General features: G+C 53.6%; 1 protein-coding gene across 3 annotated transcripts; it reads right to left on the reverse strand.

Annotated features, from left to right (window-relative positions):
- Window positions 1-1,224: 1,224 nt before the first annotated feature.
- On the reverse strand, window positions 1,225-17,525 carry NACA (nascent polypeptide associated complex subunit alpha). 3 transcript variants are annotated; one of them, XM_084609965.1, is made up of 10 exons: window positions 17,391-17,525; window positions 15,632-15,703; window positions 13,395-13,538; window positions 11,179-11,226; window positions 4,640-4,725; window positions 4,064-4,141; window positions 3,391-3,537; window positions 2,915-3,043; window positions 1,949-2,071; window positions 1,225-1,352 (listed from the first exon to the last, which is right to left on the reverse strand). In XM_084609965.1, exons 2-10 carry the CDS (start codon window positions 15,699-15,701, stop codon window positions 1,338-1,340), a joined length of 840 nt encoding a protein of 279 aa, XP_084466091.1. In that variant the 5' UTR covers window positions 15,702-15,703; window positions 17,391-17,525; the 3' UTR covers window positions 1,225-1,337. The 3 variants fall into 3 exon arrangements, with proteins under 3 accessions (XP_084466091.1, XP_084466092.1, XP_084466093.1); XM_084609966.1 differs by lacking the exon at window positions 11,179-11,226; XM_084609967.1 differs by lacking the exons at window positions 11,179-11,226; window positions 13,395-13,538 and having other exon boundaries at window positions 17,391-17,522.
- Window positions 17,526-20,068: the final 2,543 nt, after the last annotated feature.

Raw genomic sequence — 20,068 nt, forward strand, 5'->3', positions numbered from 1 at the left:
TAGCCTCAGAGGTTAAGAACAACTCTTCTCCCTCCTCCTTGTAACCTTTTATGTACTTGAAAACTTATGTCCCTTCTGTCTTCTCTTCCAGACTAAACAAACCCAATTTTTTCAATCTTCCCTCATAGGTCATGTTTTCTAGAACCTTAATCTTTTTGTTGCTCTTCTCTGGACTCTCTCCAAATTGTCCATATCCTTCCTGAAATATGGCGCCCAGAACTGGACACGATACTCCAGTTGAGGCCTAACCAGCACGGAGTAGAGCGGAAGAATTACTTCTCGTGTCTTGCTTACAACACTCCTGTTAATACAGCCCAGAAGGTTTTTTTGCAACAGTTACACTGTTGACTCAGATTTAGCTTGTGGTCCACTATGACCCCCAGGTCCCTTTCATGTTGGTAACATCGGAGTCATTAAAACCTGGAGCAGACTAGACAATTGAGAGCTCTAAAGGGAGCACCCTGGCATCACCCCCGGGGGATGAGGCCCCTCAGAGATCTTCTAACCTCTGAACATTAGAATTTGCAACTGAACTTTAGACAGCAGGTAGGCTGACCAGACAGCGAGTGTCAAAAATCGGGACAGGAGGTGGGGGGTAATAGGTGCCTATGTGAGAAAAAGACCCAAAAATCAGGGCTGTCCCTATAAAATCGGGACATCTGGTCACCCGAACAGCAGGTGTCCATAAGCTCAATGTTCCACACTCCCGAAGGACCATTCTTGTGCTAGAGTCTGAGCCTTTTGCGTCCCCCTACAGGCTGGTGGACCTTCACACAAAGCAAGGAAACACTAGAACAGGGGTAGGCAACCTGCGGCCCGCAAGCGGATGTTCAGTGGCACTCACGCTGTCCGGGTCCTGGCCACCGGTCCAGGGGGCTCTGCATTTTAATTTAATTTTAAAAGAAGAGTCTTAAACATTTGAAAAACCTTATTTACTTTACATACAAGAATAGTTTAGTTCTATATTAGACACTTCTAGAAAGAGACCTTCTAAAAACGTTAAAATGTATGACTGGCACGCGAACCCTTAAATTAGAGTGAATAAATGAAGACTCGGCACACCACTTCTGAAAGGTTGCCGACCCCTGCACTAGAATTAGCAGGCGTGCCTTCCCAGGAACAGCAGAGGAGAGAGAATGTCAGGCCTGGGACCTCCTCTGTGATCAGCGGTTACACCTCCTTGTGACCTCAGGGCAAACAAAAAGCAAAACAAAACATAAAAGATTTCACCGACAGTAAGCCACAACTTTTATTTATCGATAGAAATAGTACAAATGTTAAATTTCGCTGCATTTTACTCTTCTCTGAAAAACCAAAAGGTTCCTCCCTTCTGATGGCTACATCGTCAATTCCTGGAGAGACAGAGAAAGAACGGTTAGAAAGTATCTCTGGGGGCAGGTCTGCAATTCCCTGGAGATTTCACTAAGCTCTGCACTCCAGCTCCCTCCAGCATGCTGATGCAGAAGAAACAGAGCGGCGTGAGCTTCAGACTGTTTATCTATCAAGCGGGGCCAAGCGACCTTGGGGAAGGCTGTTCTGAGAGCAGAGAGCTGGGCAAGATCCTGCTTGGATACACACATGGGGGGGAAAGGGGGACAGAGGCAGGGGGACGCCTACCCCCCAAATAATAATTTACATCACAACACAGACCCAAGCGGATTTTGTACCATCTGTTATTTCCCCCCTTCCCAATGGGTGAGGTCGGTGCAGACAATGAAAACTGCCAGAATGATGCAGAACAGGCGAGTTGAGACATGGAGAGAGGAGGGGGTAAGTAGGGATATGCCCTCATGGTAACTGATCAGTGAGCTCCTCACACCCATCAGCAGTGAAATGAGCATGCCCTGTTCTCCCCATTCAGGGAGGATTCACTCCAAACTGTAACGTCTGCTCCCCAAGTTTTGGGTTTGCTCGACTGGCTGGGAACTCCGCTCCGGAGGCCACTCACCATAATAGCATTTACAATATCGTTACTGTTGTTCTTCAGGGCCCGGACAGCCTTCGCGCGGGACACGTTCGCCTGGGACATGACCAGCTCGATGTCCTTCACCTCGACGCCGGTCTCGTCAACCTAAGCAAGAAAAGACCAGGACTGTCTCCCAGCTGATGGCACGGATCTCTCTGTGCCGTGCAGGTACAGACGGCCCCGACCCACTGGGGATTCCTCAATTCAACCCAAGCAGTAGGAGCACTCATGATCTGATTTCACTGCTTGCAGATTGGGGAAATGGCTGCTTCATGGAAGCAAAGGAATTACCAGGCTGGATCAGACCCAATTTGGTGTGTTTTCCTGTCTCCTGACAGTGGCCAGCACCAGCTGCTCCAAAAGGAAGGTGCAAGCAGCCTCGCAGTAGGGGATTCTGGGATGGCCAGCACTCAGGGCAAGTTTCTTCTTTCTACCATTAGAGCAGGAAGGCGGCAGAAGGGACAAGGAATCCCCAGGTACCATGTCTCAGTGTATCCAGCATGTGTTATAGGGGCAAATGGGCTCAGATGCCTTGCAGGTGAGTGCAATGGGGAGATATCACAATGCATACAGCAGCAGGAGCCCAGTAACTGCAATAATCAGTGCTGGTGAGAAGTGCCTGCTCCAGAGTGGGGAAGGATAGTAAACGTCCGGGGCCTGCCCTCTGCCGGGCTTCCCAAAGAGAGGATGAGTTGGTATGATGGTTTGTGTGAGGTGGACATCTGTCCCACTAGAAAATGGGCTGGGAACCCACCCGCAACTTGCTTCACACAGGGGTCCTGGACACCTGCCAGAGAGAGACACTAGGGTGGGCAAGAGGCCCAACGGGTAGCACGTGCCATTAACCACACGTGCACATTAATACAGTGGGTCCTTTCATCTGAACTGCACGGGCTGTGGGCTTCTGTTTCAGACCCCAAACATGACTGGGACCCGGAGGCAACATACCTCCTCCTCTTCGCTCTCCTCCTGTACGGTGGGAGTCTGTGTGTTTTCCTGAATGTTTGAGACGGCTTCTCCTTGCACTTTGAATTTCTCGGCAGCTGCCAGCTGCGCCTGCTGGGACAGATCTTCGATCTGGGGGTTGGGAGAAGCACAGAGCACAGTGAGATGCTGTCATTTAAAACTGAACCCAAAGAGAAGCCAGGACTTCAGAATGGAGCTTCAAGACATCCAAGGCCTTTCGAGTCAGCCACAGCCACAACAAGATGAGAAACCAGCCCCTAGAGAGGATTCAAAACCCACTCACATCCCACCAGACACACACGCACAGCAGCAGGGAGACTTATCTAGCACAGTTCTGTCTGAAGCGAGATGCCACAGAACTGCAATCCCCGAGGTCTGGCTGGGCCACCGCGCTGCTGTGAACACAGACTGAAAGAGCGGTCAGGTGCTCCCGTCCATCATGAGCGGGCTCAGCTCACCTTTGCCTCGCCGAAGACTATGTAGGTGTCTGATGCTGGGCTTTTATACACATCTGGCTTCGTGATGACGAAGAGGATGTTCTTGGATTTCCGGATGGTGACTCGGGTTACACCTGTGACCTGGCGAAGGCCCAGTTTGGACATTGCCTTAAAAGCAAAGGAGAAGGGAAGGAAAGAGAAATAGCTCATTGAGACAGCCTATGCAAGGTGTAACTAGCTCATCGGCTCAGGACATTGGGATCCCGCAAAGAAACCTCTGACATTACTGCGGCCGAGAAGCCTTGTAGACAGAGGCAGAGTGGAGAGAACCTGGAGGCAGAGTTCATTCCCAGCTCTGCCACCACCTTACTGGATGGCCCGAGGTCTCCTCTCTCTGTTTCAATCTCTCCTGTGGAATGGGCGCGCCTCCTCAGCCGGGGGTCACCAGGGCTGGCCTCTGAGCTCATTGGATGAGAGAGGCGGAGGGTCACCCAAGCGCCCCTCAGTTCTGCGCCAGCCTTGCCACTATACAAGCAGCACCATGCTGGGCCCGACAGGGTTAAATCAAAGGGGCACAGAGGGTTTTAGCCCCAGTGCACATGGAGATCTTGACAGAGCCATTCCTCTTCCCCGCTGGGCTGGCTGACTCCCGAAGGGAGGGCGAGGAATTGGGCCCACGGCCATGGTCTCTTACCTTTCGTGCTTTCTTTTCACTCCGGCTCTGCTTTGCTTTGCTAACTGGTTCTTCATCTATTTCAGCGGCTGCTGCGAGCTGCAGGGACAGGCAACAAGTGGGGCCTTAGCGAATCCTGGGGAAGACGCCCAAGGAACCAGCAGCAGGGGACCAGCTGAGATGGACTCTCTCAGCAACCGCGGCTCTGCCGTGCTGGGGAGCAGAGTTCAGGACAGAGCCAGCTCACTGTATGGGGGAGGGAGGAACAGAACTGCTCCGCATGCAGGCATGACTCTCCAATGGCCAGCATTCACAGCGGTGTGAGCTAGCTGAGACAGGATCTACAGGGCCTGGGAGGGGTTGCATCTGGGTGGATTGAAGAATGGGGATTTCCCCAGGGCCTTCCCCCTAAGCTGTGAGTACAGTGAGAGATGCATGTTCACATCCGCCTCAAGTGACTGCCTGGGCTCAATCAATTCACAGATCACGGCCCTCCATAGCGCGAAGATGAAAGGTTCTCGCTCACTTCCAGAAGCCAGGGAATCCTGCAACTCACCCCCACCGCACACGCTCAGCTGCAGGGACCGGACCCCTCACCTGTGCCTGCTGTGTGGTGGCCTGTGTAGAATCTTGTTCTTCAAGTTCTGGCACCGATTCGTCACTGTCGGATTCTGTGCCGGACCCTATGGATACAAACGTGCATTCACATTTTCCAGCGTGGGCCCCCGTGGGGAGTAGCAGGCCAGTCTGGAGGAAACAGACAGACCAAGGAAGCAGACCTGTTCTGGCAGAGCCTTTGCCATGGGGCTGTTTAGGGTCTCGTTATACCAAAGGGTTGACATTGCTCCTTCACCCCAGTTCACACCAAAATGAACTTCAATTCAATAAACTTATGTAAGACCTGGTATAGGAACAGTTCTCCCCACACCGATCCCTTTTGGGTAATAAAAGAACAGGCACATCCAAGGAGGACAACACAGACTAACAGCACCAAATGCTTTGGAAATCCAGTGCTCTGAAACGGTGGGGGGAAAACCTTGTGCGGCAGCAGACAGAAGCCTAGTAGTCAGACTGCATGACTGCCTGCTCCTTACCCTCCTGCTCTCTCTAACAACTAGACTGGAGTGGATCAGGATTTGGTATCTATGAGGCCATTGGGTTTACAGACCCTGCCTACACAGCTGACACTGGATTTTGGATAGGAAAGGGAGGGTGAATTTGAGGACGGGAAGAGGGGGATGATGCTTGGTATTCTGCCCCGTCTAGAAGCTGAGAAACAGGAAGGAGCTTAAGGTACTCCCCTAGGCGAAGTGGGAAAGTATCTGTACCTAATCAGAGGGCTGAGCTAGGGCACTGGGCACCCCCCCATCTCCTTCAAAATTAGTGGGAGTCACAAGTACTCAGCTCTTTGCAGAATCCAGCTCCAAGCCCAAACCTCTACATTCATCAGCAGTGAAGTGAGTGTTAGGCAGGAGCAGATGATAAACAAGTGTAAAGGCGGGTTCGACAACACCAGAAGAGTGAGTCAGCAAAGCATAACTCACATCACCAGGGACCCAGCTGGGGCGGGGAGGAAGACAAAATCTGACACTCTGTCAATGCCTCTTCAGTCTGTTTAAATGACAGCAAAATGGGGGATTGTAGGAGCTCAGGCCTAGAGCAGGGAAAGTGGCTACGAGTTACCTTGAGCTTGCAGGGTTGCTGTGTGTCCGCACAAAGCCAGGCCCACCCATGGCTCTATTAAAGGGGTGGTACGACAACAATTAAACCAAGAGCCCTTAGCAGGAAGCAGCATCTCCGGATGCTGAAATGCGTATCTGTGCCACTACCAAGAAGCTGTCAGGGATCTGGTAAGACTCAGAGGACTGCTGGGAGTTCATGCAAGTCTCTGCTGCAGTGGGTGTAGTTAGCTTGCAAGCCCTGACGTGTTGGAGAATGAAACGTGCCTGACAGCACAGAAGTGAAGAAGCAGAATCCGTCTGTGCCACACTCAACCCCCAGAGCAGACTGGGAGGGGCGAGTTACAACCCTCCTCTCCATGCTAACAGCCAGTTCAGAAATGAAGACCAGCTAGGGCACAAACTCAGCCCAATCTGCGATTTCCATGTGGTCCAGTCTCACTGGGAGTGGATACAAGGCTTGGTAACTAGACAGACCCATCAACCACTCACACCCTGAGCCTCAGGCCCCTGCACTAAATGCTGTGTGCAGCTTGGTTAGGGTGTGCATAGGGCAGGCCACCACACCAATGACACATACAGCAACGCTCCCGTGGCCCAGAAGTGGGCGCAGATAGGTCAACTGACCAGCACACATGCTAAGAACTAACACAGACCACGGAGACACATTTTAACATCAAACTTGTTTCCAGGGAAGTAAAAGGATAACCACAGGTGAACCAGCCAGGACGCTAAATCCAAGCAGGACTGTGAGCATCTGCCCAGTACAGGCAGATTGAAAGTGACCACGATTAACCCTGGGACCTCTGGTGATCTTTGAGCTAACCTAGATCTCCACAAGGTTGCTGAGAAACAGAGAATTCAGAGAAGAATGGATTAAATACACAGCAGACGTTGGTGAAAGATCCAAGTGGGAGGCTACGCAGTTCCGGTGACGCTGGTCCAGACGCAACAGAGTTCAAACCATCCCCCCCTGCAAGCCAGCCCCATGCGTGTCCGAGACCCCTCCATTAGTAACGTGAACTGCACTAGGACAAACTACAGAAGTTGGTGTCCAACACAAGAGCAGACAGCAGGCGGTGACCTGCCTGATACTGGGGCGCCACGTACAAGAGGCTTTACCCCAGCCAGGATCCTGGTCAGCGCTCACGGCTCAGCACGGGGTTATTTTGGCCTCACTACATAGCATGGCACATCGCTTCTAAATGCTACGTTTCTAGGCTAACAAACCAAGCAGGCGAAGTGCGTGTGGGGGAGGAGGGGAATCCAGGCCCGACAGTCTCTACGAGGTTAGTACTCCGTGGGCAGCCGCTGACACTCCATGCACACAGCAAACCGAGGCCGCAAATACCCTTGTCATTCTTCAGCACGGGTTGCTTGGCTGGAGGAAGAGAAGCTGGGGCCTCAGCAGGGGCCACAGCGGGTCTGGGAGAGGAGAGATCCACCAGGATCGGCTGCAAAGGCAGTTCCCCGGCAGGCCCCTCAGGAGGGATGAGAGGCGGCAGCTCGTCGTCATCGATGGTAGCAGCGCAGACAGGGGTGGGGGGTCTAGCTGGTGCTTCGGGCGCAGGACCAGGTGAGGAGGAAGGCGGGGATGGTTTAGGAAGCCCGGGGCGGGGGGTTAGCTCTTCAGCGGGGGAAGTGGGCAGAGGTGCAGGGGCTTGGCTACTCGCTGAAGTAAGGGGAGTGGCAGGGAGGTCAGTGGAAGCAGCTGGCGAGGAAGCTGGTTTCTGGGGAGCAAGGAGGAGCTCAGGGGAGGAGGCGGGGGCAGAGCTTACTGCCTTTGGGACAGGGGGAGAGCCAGGGGTCACTAGAAGTGGGGAAGTGGGAGAGGCTGGGGCCACAGGGGGAGAAACAGGGGTCCCAGGAGAAACTGCAGCCTCAGTGGGGGTGACAGGAGCTGGTGGAGATGCACGAGCCCCCAGAGCTGGTGTCACACTGGGAGAAACAGGAGCCACCAAGGGGTGGAGAGGGGCTGGGGAAGGAGCCATAGGGGAAGGGAGAGGGGCTGGGGTCACAGGGGGAATGGAGGGGGATGGAGCAGGAGCTGCAGGAGAGGCTGCGGTCTTTGGGGGAGGGAGAGGGGATGGGGCAGAGGCAGGGATCACAGGGGGAGTGGAGGGGGCAGGAGCAGGACCCACAGGGGAGGCTGGGGCCTTTGATGGAGGAGCAGGGGTTTTGATGGAAGTGGAGGGGGTTGGGGCTGAGGCAGGAGGAGCAGTAGAAGCTGAGGCCACAGCAGAAGAGAGAGGGGTCGGGAGAGAGGGAGGGGTCTCAGAGGGCATGGAGAGGGCGGGGGCAGAAGCAGGACCCACAGGAGAGGCTGGGGGCTTTGGTAGAGAAGCAGGGGTCTTTGGGGCAGTGGAGGGAGTTGGGGCAGGAGGTGAGGATGGGGCCTGTGTGGGGGAGAGAGGGGTTGGGGGAGAGGCAGGGGTCTTGGGGAGAGTGGAGGGGGCTGGGGCAGGAGCTGTAGGAGAGGCTGGGGCCTTTGGGGGCGGGAGAGGGGCTGGGGGAGAAGCAGGGGTCTCCAAGGGAGTGGAGGGGGCTGGGGCAGGAGCTGTAGGAGAGGCTGGGGTCTTTGGGGGAGGGAGAGGGGCTGGGGGAGAGGCAGGGGTCTCCAAGGGAGTGGAGGGGGCTGGGACAGGAGCTGTAGGAGAGGCTGGGGTCTTTGGGGGAGGGAGAGGGGCTGGGGGAGAAGCAGGGGTCTCCAAGGGAGTGGAGGGGGCTGGGACAGGAGCTGTAGGAGAGGCTGGGGCCTTTGGGGGAGGGAGAGGGGCTGGGGGAGAGGCAGGGGTCTCCAAGGGAGTGGAGGGGGCTGGGACAGGAGCTGTAGGAGAGGCTGGGGCCTTTGGGGGCGGGAGAGGGGCTGGGGGAGAGGCAGGGGTCTTGGGGAGAGTGGAGGGGGCTGGGGCAGGAGCTGTAGGAGAGGCTGGGGTCTTTGGGGGCGGGAGAGGGGCTGGGGGAGGGGCTGGGGTCTCCAAGGGAGTGGAGGGGGCTGGGACAGGAGCTGTAGGAGAGGCTGGGGCCTTTGGGGGCGGGAGAGGGGCTGGGGGAGAGGCAGGGGTCTCCAAGGGAGTGGAGGGGGCTGGGACAGGAGCTGTAGGAGAGGCTGGGGCCTTTGGGGGAGGGAGAGGGGCTGGGGGAGAGGCAGGGGTCTCACGAGGCGTGGAGGGGGCTGGGACAGGAGCCACAGGAAAAGCTGGGCAAGAGGTTGGGGCCAGAGGGGCAGCACCAGGGACCACCAGAGAAGCTGAGGTCCCAGGGGATGTGAGGGGGGCTGGGGGAGCAGCAATGACTAGGGGAGGAACAAGAGGGGTGGGGGAAGTAGGTTGGGCCACAGGGGTAGCAGCAGCCAGAGCTGATGTCACAGGGGGAGAAACAGGAGCCAGAAGGGTGAGGGGGGCAGGGGCAGCGGCCACAGGGGGGGTGGCTGAGATTGCGGGAGGAGCAAGAGGGCCTGGCGCCGCAGGGGCCACAGGAGGAACGAGGGGGGGCAGGGGAGAAACAGGAGCTGTCAAAACTGGGCATCTAGGAGAGGCTGGTGCCGCCAGGGGGGCAAGAGGGGTGGTGAGAGAGACATGGGGACACCTTGGGGTAACAGAAGGAGATGCCAGTGCTGGGCCCCCAGGGGACGCTGGAGTAACTGGGGAAGCAGCAGCAGCAGGCCTGGGAGAGCCTGGAGTGGCCGAATCGGCTGGGGTCCCAAGAGCTGGGGCTGTACGGGGAATAGGGGGAGGCGGGCTGGGCACTGGGATGCCAACAGCTGCAGCTGGGAGCTCTAAGGGAGCGGAGAAGGTCGGAGGCATCAGAGCTGGGGCCACGGGCGGGGAGGCAGGGGCTGCAAGGGGAGCGAGTGCTGGGGAAGCAGGAGAGGTTGGGGAGGGGGGCTGCTCTCGTGACACAGCCGGGCCCGTGGGGGCCCGTGGGGGGGAGGGCTGGGCAGGGTTAGCAGCAGGAGCTGGAGCTAGTGTCGGGGAAGGAGCAGCATGAAGAGACGGAGAGAGAGAGACAAAGTGAACCAATGAGAAAAGAAAACCAAGGGGGCCAGGGGAGAAAGGTGAGTAATCCAGCGCGACCCCGCGTGGGCTACAGTCCAGCTACCCGGGCAGACGGGTGGCCCCACACCCTCGCCAGGACACTGCCAGGCAATGGCATTTTAACACCCTGTCCCTTGCGGCTCTCAGAAAGCTCTCCTCGCACCACAGACGCTCCCGTCTCCCGCCCTCCAGGGGGAGACAGATCAGTGTATTTTAACACACAAAATACCCCACCCCTAAGGGGAAGTCCCCCTGGCTACCCTGCCTGCACAGCTCCATGCCCCCATCCCCACGGGCACACATGCAAGCCCCCTAACCCAGAATGCCAGCTGCCCACCCACAGCGTCCATGTGTCAGTAGCACATTGGGGAAGAACCCTGCTCCAGCTCGTTTTCCAGCCCATAACTTCAGTAAAATGATCCTGGGGTCCAGAAAGCTATGGAAATACAGCAGCTTTATTTCAGCACAAAGACCCAGGAAATCATTCTGGCCCGTTGGCCTTGAACGCAGGACCCTGTGCGGGTTTCTAGACACCAGGTACAAGTGCCTGACAAGCCAGACGGAGCGGTCGGTGTCTGGTTGGTTTGGCATTTGCCTGGCTCTGGAAATCCCCCGGCTTTGGTGGAGGATGCTGTCCCAGCAGACTGGTAGACGCATTCAGTTTTTCTCCCAAAGGGATTCTGGTAGCATAGGGGAAGTAACACACCCCTGTGCTTCACACAGTCCAATTCAAAGCTTGGCTCCCTCAGCTACTATGGAGGTGTGGTCTGTAGAGGCGGCAGGCCCCAGCATGCAGGGTTCCACCTGTATCCAAACAGGGCAGGATCACATGCCGGGCTTCGCGGTCTCTGAGGGCTGCACCTCCATATTAAACAGGAGTCTGGCTGCAAATGGCTCTTTTTCAGGCAGGTTAGGTTAGGCCCTCAGGCTCCTGGCAAGCGGCTGATGCAGCCTGAGCTGGGCAGAGTGTGAGCACGCCATGCTCAGGGCCAGACAGCACTGTTTGTCTCCTAGCATTTGGGATGCCTGAGAACGGGAAGGAACATCACAAGTTGCTGTACAGCTCCTGAATGTTGCGGTTTCATGGTCCCAACACACCAGGCTCTCACACAGATCCTTTATCCCAGGAAAGCAGCCCTCAGATCCTAGGAGCAAACACTCCCTCCTCTAGCCTCATCCATCCCCAGTGCTTTACAAACATGCAACTAAAAGCCTTGTGTGCTCCTGGAATGCAGGTTTTCTTTTACACATAAGTAAACCGAGCCACACGGCAGTGACGTGGGAGAAGAACCCAGGAGCCCTAGCTCCTAGGCTCCTGCTCTCGCACTGCACGTTTTGCTAAACGTTTTTGTTAATGGGACTACCCAGCACAGCAAACATGGTTAATGAGACGCACGCGGGGGACATGAGTTCAGAATACCTGACGCTTGAACAGGAGCACCAGCAGGAGGGGCAGGGACAGCAGGAGCTAAACAAGCAAGAGTGAAAGGTTATTACCGACAAGTCCTTCCAATCAGGAACTGCTGCAAGCAAGAAGGTTCTGCTCCATTTCCAAGACAAACCAGGTCTCACAAGAATGGTGCCGCTCACCTTTCACCTCTGGATACCAGAGTTCAAACCCAGGCTGGGCTGCAATCCAAGCGAGCTAGCATGGGGAAGATGGATCCAGGACAGCGCTGTCCTGATGATTCTGCTGGTCAGGAGCTAGGTGCACTGGACCAGCAGCACACCAAAAATAAGCAGCGCCTGCCCATATGATATATAACGCTAGCGAGTGGCATCAGCCCTTTACTTTCTTGAGCCCTAGATGCACCCCAAACCTCTGAGGGAGAGAGCCCAGCGAGGTCTCTGGAAGAGGGTGGCAGGACAAGTCCGGTGAGACTGATCTAGGGAGGAACCTGTGCAGTCTGTATCAAAGGGATCCAGGGGAAGAGGCCACACTTGGCAGCGTATGGGAATGAGCTGGTTCTCATGAGCAGCAATCTGCTTAGCCAAAAGCTGCAGGCATGTTGTTTTGCACAGCAGGCAGAGGGGTCAGGCAAGGAGAGCTGACCTGCTCCAGTTGCTATTCCACCATCAGGTACAGCTCCATTGGAGACACTGGGTGTGACTCAAGCAGCCTGGGGCAGCTTGCAACCCCAGAACGCCATTAGTTGGACAGGAACAGCAGAGCTGCTTGGGCTGTTACACCAGTTAACCCAGCATCGGCTTCCATGGGGAGGGGCTAGAAGCAAGGAATGAGGGGGTATTCATGATGAGCAGGAGGGTGGGGAAGAGGTGGTCTGTTCCCAGCAGGCCAGAGGCGTGGTCTGCAGGTGTCTGGGATGCAGATGCTTCTCCACATTGTTCTCCTGAACAGCTTTAGAATAGAAGGGAAATGCCTTTTGTGAGTCTGACGCCTTTTCTTGCTCCTACTCTGGAGGGCCAGGTCTTCTCACAGCAGGGCAGTGCTGACTAATGCAGAATGCAAGGCTTGGCTGCAGCAGGAAGGTAACCCCAGCGCTGCACTGAGCAAGCAGCTAAGGCTTTCACTGACCCTCCTGCTCCGGGGGGAGGGAGCTGCACCCCGATCCAGGTATGAATGACTGACTCATTTATGTATCAGCCACTGATTTAGGGAGTCTGCACAAAAGCCACTTTGCATAGGTCACTTGACTGCTCACTCAGTGGCAAATACCAGTTGCTCATGTATTGTCCTGGCTCAGCCTTTCCCAAATCGGATTTAGTGCCAGTCAGAGACTAGAACCTGTCATCTCTCAGCTGCTGAGAGCCAGACAGCTAGGCCCAGTCCTGCACTCAGTGAGCAGGAGTTGGTTTCAAGTGTTGGTGAAATGTATGACAATAAAACATGGCAGATCCCAGAGTGGAGTCTAAAATTGGGAGTCCTGTAGCAAGGGGGAAGAAAGGCCCAGCACATGCCCCCCAGAAGTTACCAGTTTCCAAGTAGGGAAACCGATCAGTTTCTTAAAGGGGAACTACCAAGTCTAACAAAGGGGAGCTAATCTCAGAAAGGTGCTGAGCCGAGCATGAACCAGGCAGCAGGGGGCATTCACCATAACTTTCCCTTTGAAAAATTCTTTCCAGTCTCCATGAGGCCTCATTGATCCTTCCATATTCACTCAAGATGCCTCAGACATTATCACTCTGGGACATCACTGAGACAAGACTGCCATGCAACTGCCAGCTCTAATGCCCCACAATGTACTCCAGGGGCATCTCCTGCCAACCCAGGAAAGCAATGGATTTCATGGAGGCCGCAGACAATTGGTGAAGGCTCCTAATAACTGGGCTGTGGGGGGTGGGAAACGAAGCCCCCTATTGCTGGACCTCAGGAGTTCAGCACTGCATTACGCTCTTTCCACAGGCCAATCTAACTCCAGCAGAGATACACTTAGGTGACAAGAGGTGCAATGAAACCATCTCAGAGATTAAATCTCACATACACGTAATCATACATGTTATCAGAGCCCTCTAACCAGTAGCTCCTTTCGAGCCCCACAAGGCTTTGGAAGATTCTGCTCAACGTGGAGCTGGTATTTCTAATGCCCTAGATGAGTCAGAGCCAGATTTTATTTTACAGACAGGGTAACTCTTCGTGCCCCCCCCCCGCACCTCCTGTAGTAACTTGAGACCTACCTGAAGGTTCCAGAGCAGCCTCAGCCTGGGAACCCTGGCCTGCCACCTCAGGACTCTTGGTGGCAACTGCTCGGATCTGCTCAGCTGCCAGTGTCACTCCTGCGAGAGCCCAGCTTGCTTCCCCGGGGGCCGGGGGAGGAGTTACTGCAATAGCATCAGCTGTTGAGTACACACCACATACTACCAAGACCCACCAACCTTTATATGCTCCATGGCGTGGTAAGACAACCAAGAGATGAGAAGAATCAACAGTGGGGAAAATGTGTGAGTTATCCTCGGTGACCCAGTGAAAAACCATGCCCTGGGATGCTGCAGCTCTGTATGCACCCACGGGCACAAATGGTGCCTGGGAAGTTACCCAGCCATAGGAATCGCATCTACCCCTCAATGAGGCATTTAAAGAAAAATGACAGCATGACCATACTGCTAGTCAAATTGAGCTACCTACTTGACTCATGAATGACAAGCACAATTTAATGGAGAACTGGACTTTAGCCCCCCTCCGGGTTACTTCCCTTCACAAAACCTTTTCCCCAGCACCGTTTGATCATTCAACTGTTCCCAATTTTTCTTCTTGTCCCCAAGTCAAACTCACACAGCCCTTGGACAGAATTCACCACATTTGCCAGTCATGCACTGTGTGGCTCCCCCATGCCTCAGGCCCAGTCCTACAGTCATGCAGTGTGCCCCGACCCTCTAGGCAGAAATGTAGCAAACAAGGCCATACTATTTGATAACTGGATCACAGCACCAGGAAACCTTCAAGAGAGACAATTGAGAAGCACAACATACAGTGGGTTGGAAAATCATTACTAAATTCATACACACTGCAAAACGCAAGCAGGATTCTGTTGCTTTTTTTTTTTTTTAAAGCTGCACTGACTCTCAGTTCAACTCCTCCCTCCCTCCCTCCCAAGAGTAGTCAGATGTTCTTACAGCACATTCATCAGTGCTGCATCACAATGCGCGGTGAATGCCAAACCCTGCTGTAACTTTCTGGCTGAAGCACCATGTTGCTCCCTGTGTCCACTTTTAGCCATTCCATTGGAGAGAATCTGTTATCTAGTCAGTTTCAAGGAGTTAAAAGGAATCTTGGTTCCTACACCTGCTCTAACACCTTGTGAATCTTTGCGGACTTACAGCTACGTTTTCCTATGGCTTTAAAAGGTTTCTCTCCCCCTTGCTGTTTTGGGAGAGACCCATACATGCAATATGGGAAACCGAGTACACAGGGGAAAAAGTAGGAGGACTTGTGGCACCTTAGAGACTAAAAAATTTATTTGAGCATAAGCTTTGGTGAGCTACAGCTCACTTCATGGGATGCACACAGGGGAAAGAGTGAAATTGACTATACACCAAGTGCCCTCAGACACAAAGAAAACAAGCTGAACAAAATTAATTTTTCTAGTCTGTTTCACTAGTAAGGACTTCCAGTGTTACTTGTAACAACAGTAGGTTACAAATGCGTGACACAAGCTGATGACATCCCTTGATGGAGGGAATCAGCATTTTACTGAATGTACCAAGTATGCTTTTGCAATTCCACTGTAGGCCGTGTAACACAGAGCTGGCTACACTGGGACTGCTTTGTCAGACTCTGAATGTTACCATATATTTAATAACCAATATCACTGCGGGCATCAAGCGCCTTTCAAGCTGATTGACTGAGAAACACCCACACAATCGTGTGGCGATGCTGTGGGACAAACAGTTCTGCCTTGTACACCAGCAGGCAGCCAAACAATGTGTGGTTAAGAGAAAAGGCACCAAGACCAATGAAACCAACATCCAGCATTTCACCTGGGTTAGGGCAGCTGAGACCCACATACTTGTGTTTCACTTAGTAACCACAGCAAATCAGAACACTAGTTAAATGAAAACAGGTTGGTGTTTTACAGTTAGTATTTCTGCACATCACACACTGCCAAAGCCTTGGTTGTACAGCTGGGCAGCAGTATTGACTGACCCCTTACTGCCCTTCAAGCATGCTACCACCATTTCCATTCAAAGAGCCCTCTTAACTCATCCATCTGAGCAAGTGAATCACAGTCAAGTTACCAGCGCTCAACCTTCCCTTCCTTCTTCAAGGCTTTTAACTAGACTTCCAAAAGCCACCAGAGGTCAAAATATTCTTGTTCTCCCTCCCCACAAACTGGCTTCACCTGTCCTTGAAGTTTAGGCTGGATGAGTTTCGGGATCCTTTCAGAAGGTGTATAATAAAGCCAAGCAACACTGACCTGTCTCAGCCTGAGGCTGTGGCAGTTCCTGCTCTGTGGCTGGGACAGTTTCTGTCGCTTCACCAGGCATTTCTGAGAGCAAGAAAGAAAAACAGAGGCCACAATTAATGAAGGATTCAGTTCTTTGGGATTTGAGGAGCTAAGAGAAAAAGTCCCATGACATTCACAGTTAATGTCTCAACCACAATCAGAAAAGCCAAACAGATGCACTTTTGGGTGGCTACAAATAAGGAAGTTTCATAACACTTTTGAAACAAGCAAGAGAGAAGCTGTAATTTTATTTCACCATGAAATTGCAACTAAGTGGTCGTTCCCATTACCAAACCCTTGTATCACAGCATTTCGCATTTCCAACAAGTAAGTAAACTCGTTATGCATGTCCTCAGAGGCAACAGGTCTGCAATGGTGATCACAGTGACCAAGAACGTAAAGAGATTAAAAATGGAACTGCATATTCATATGGATATCATGAATATCTAGTGTTACAGTTAACGCAAATGATATGAACGCTTGTGTTTCAGAACAAAACCAAATCTATTAGAGATCTGAATGCCACCTCTGTGTGTGTGCGTGTGTGAGAGATAGGGGCTGGGGGGTTGTGTGTCAAATAATCCCTCATCTGCCTGCTGTGGGGTTCTTACACCTTCCTCTGAAGTTTCTGGTACCAGCCCCCATCAGAGACAGGAGATTGGGCTAGACAGACTTTGGGTCTGAAATGCACTGGCAACCCCTATATTCCTATGAAACTCAGCGGCTTAGATAATAATTCTTGGCCCATATACACAGCACTTTTGACCCGGCCAACAGCTCTTTACTGACTTCAGTCAGCTCTCACAACTCATCATGAGTTCAAAAGAGGGGTGTCCTCCTCTACTTGAGAGAAAAAATTAAGGGTCAGAAAATTGAAGTGACTTGTCTGAGGCCACACGGCCAGCTGGTGGCAATCAAGGATCAAATTCTTCCTGTCCCATGAACAAAGTACAGGGAGCTAGCAGGACCCAGAAGTTTTGGCCAAGGGCACTGGGACAATCCTGCATTGTGAGACGCACCCCCTGCGACCTGTAGAGCCGGCACCGGTTGCGAGGTCTCCTCAGAAGACCCCACACATTCAGTACAGCGCTTGGGATCGGGTTTATCTACCTGGGCCGGATGAAGGGCTGAGTCAGACCTGGGATGTGAAGTTGCGGGGGCTCCAGACAGTCTTGGGGTTTCAAACTTGAGGCTCAGACACCCCCCCGCCCCCCGAAAGCCCAGGACGTGTGTAAGAGCTGGCTCCACTCTTCACAGTTCCAAAGTTAGTCTGACAGGAGGGAACTCCTGACCCACCCCAGAAGAGGCTGGGAGTGGGGGAGACATGGACACCCCCCCATTCGCAAAGGGAAATGACTCCCCCTCCTCCCCCTCACTCAGAAATCCCCCCCCTCAATTTCTCCTAATCAGGCGACCTTCTACCCCCCACACACGCAGTTGGGGGGAGACACCCCCCTACCCGCCAGGTACCAGGGAGGGGCTTCCACTGGCCCCCCTCCCCAGGACCTCCTCCCCCGCCCCCGCCCGGGAGCCCCCCTCCCCGGGGCAGGGAGGCCCCGCACCCGGGCGGGAGCTGGGACCCAGGCTCCCCCGATGCGGGGCCCGGGCCGGGCCCGCCCAGCTCCTGCCCGCACAGGCCGGGGCCCCCCCGCGCGGCCCCCCACCCCCAGCACCCCCGGCCGGGCCCGCCGCCGGGCGGATGGCGGCGGATAGACGCGGCAGGACTCACTGTGCGGGGAGCCGGCTTCAAGATGGCGGCGGAAAGAGAGAGACTGGGGCGGAGAGGGCGGTGCTTCCGGGAGAGCGAGCGAGGGCTTCCGGGGCAAGGGTCACTCACCTCCCTCGTCCCCCTCCCCCGGGGACAGGGAGCTCCCCCAGGGGCTGTTCTGTGCGCCTCCCTCCTCTTCCCCAGAGCCGCGCCCCACCCCGTCAGGGGCTGTGCCGTGCTCCTCCCTCCTCCTTCCCAGAGCCCCCCCAGTGAGGGGCTGTTCCTGCCCCCCCCACCAGGGCTAGGGGACCCCCCCAGTCAGGGCTGTTCCTGCCCCCCCCCCCAGGGCTAGGGGACCCCCCCAGTCACGGCTGTTCCTGTCCCCCCCCCAAGGCTAGGGGACCCCCCCAGTCAGGGCTGTTCCCTGCCACCCCCCCCCAGGGCTAGGGGACCCCCCCCACTTAGTCCCGGGGCTGCTCCCTGCTTTAAAGGACCCCCCCATTCCCTCTACCCAGGGGCCATTCCATGTTCCTCCCCCCTCTCTGCCAGGACCTGCACCCCCTAGCTGGGGGGGTCCCAAGGAGCTGCCGCCAGTTCTCTCCCCTCCCCGCACCCCACATTTTGGCTGTGGCTGCTCCAGCTGCTTCCCGAGGAGGGAGCTGGGGGTTAGTCTGCTCCCCAGCCCAGTTCTCTCTCACCCTGGCAGGGTAACAGACTCAGCTGGGATTGGGGGGCCTGGGCTGAGTGACCATCCTGTCCCCACCGTCTGCGCTGAAGGAACGTGGCGTCTCCCCGCCCGCCGGGGCAGGTCGGATTTTCCAAAGAGCCCAGCTGATCACTCTGGATCAGCGGTTCTCAACCTGTCCAGACGACTGTCCCCCTTTCAGGAGGCGGATGGGTCTTGCCTACGGCCAAGTTTCACCTCACTTAAAAACTACTTGCTTACAAATCAGACATAACAATACAGAAGTGTCACAGCCCCACTGTTACTGAAAAATGGCTTCCTTCCCACCATATAATTTTAAAATAAATCGATTAGAATATAAATCTTATACTTACATTTCAGTGTTTCAGAGTAACAGCCGTGTTAGTCTGTATTCGCAAAAAGAAAAGGAGGACTGGTGGCACCTTAGAGACTAACCAATTTATTTGAGCATGAGCTTTTGTGAGCTACAGCATCCGATGAAGTGAGCTGTAGCTCACGAAAGCTCATGCTCAAATAAATTGGTTAGTCTCTAAGGTGCCACAAGTCCTCCTTTTCTTTTTACATTTCAGTGTGTAGTATAGAGAGAGCTGTGTAAACAAGCCATTGTATGAAATTTTAGTTTGTACTGACTTCACTAGTGCTTTTTATGTAGCCTGTTGTAAAACGAGGCAAATCTCTAGATGAGATGATGTACCCCCTGGAAGATCTCTCTGTACCCCCACAGGTAGGCATACTCCTGGTTAAGAACCAGAGTGGCTGGGTCATTACACATATTGACTCTATTTCCCCATGTTAAGTATCCTCTCACCTTCTTGTCAACTGTCCAAATGGGCCAGCTTGATTAGCACTACAAAAGTTTTTTTTTTCTCCTGCTGATAATAGCTCATCTTAATTAATTAGCCTCTTATAGTTTGTATGGCAACTTCCACCTTCTCTGTATGTGTGTATACATATATCTATATATCTTCTTACTATATGTTCCATTCTATGCATCTGATGAAGTGGGCTGTAGCCCACAAAAGCTTATGCTCTAATAAATTGGTTAGTTTCTAAGGTGCCACAAGTACTCCTGTTCTTTTTGCGAATACAGACTAACAAGGCTGCTACTCTGAAACCTGTTCTAGAAAACCTGCTCTCACTGTCAGACACAAGCCCCCTCCTTTTCCTCCCCCTAAAAACTGGGCACTTGCTTACCCCCAGGTTAGTTAAACTGTGCAAACCTTGCTGGAGATGCTCCAACTTTGACCTGAGAGCAGATTATTGCAGTTCAGCTTAAATCTAGTCCTACTCCACTTAAACTGGCATCCACAGAGGGCTCTAAACTCATTTAAATTCACCCCTTTAGCTAAACCGATACAAATGATCCTCACACTGATCTTCCTGAGACCTTTCTGACTTGCCCATCCCTCTGAGCCTGGGTCCAGGGCAGGCCAAAAAGGGGAAGTTTTCAACTTAAGTATGTCTGAACTTTTTATTTTCTAATTTCTATAAATTTCTATTGTTTATATTCTACAAACAATAACCCCTAGCTCTTATCAATGACCTCCCTTTGGGATCTACTATCATTATCCCCATTTTAAAGATGGGGAAACTGAGGTATAGGGAGGTGAAGTGACTTGCCCCACTGAACTGGGAACAGAACCCAAGTCTCCTGATTCCCAGTGTGGTGCTCTATCCACTAGGAAACACAATCTCTCAGATTCCTGTAAGAGGGATGCATGAGAGTAAAATCATTCTCTCTTCCAATTTGTGCCCAACTTGTACTAGGAGCTGTACAGAGCTACAGGCAGGGGAGGTCTCTGCCCTGCAGTGTGTTCCCAATTGAAAGCTCCAATCTTGCAACTGGAACCAAAAAGCTAGATCCCCATGTCCGTATAGAGTCATATTGATTTCTAGTCTAGAGAGGTTCTTACATCACGCTCATCACTGGTACATTAAGCAACGTGACTAAATTCTGCCGCGTTTCAGCAGGACAACTTCCATGTGTGAAGTT

The sequence above is a fragment of the Lepidochelys olivacea genome (genome assembly GCF_965140295.1).
Source record: "Lepidochelys olivacea isolate rLepOli2 genome assembly, chromosome: 20".
Lineage (NCBI taxonomy): Eukaryota > Metazoa > Chordata > Testudines > Cheloniidae > Lepidochelys > Lepidochelys olivacea.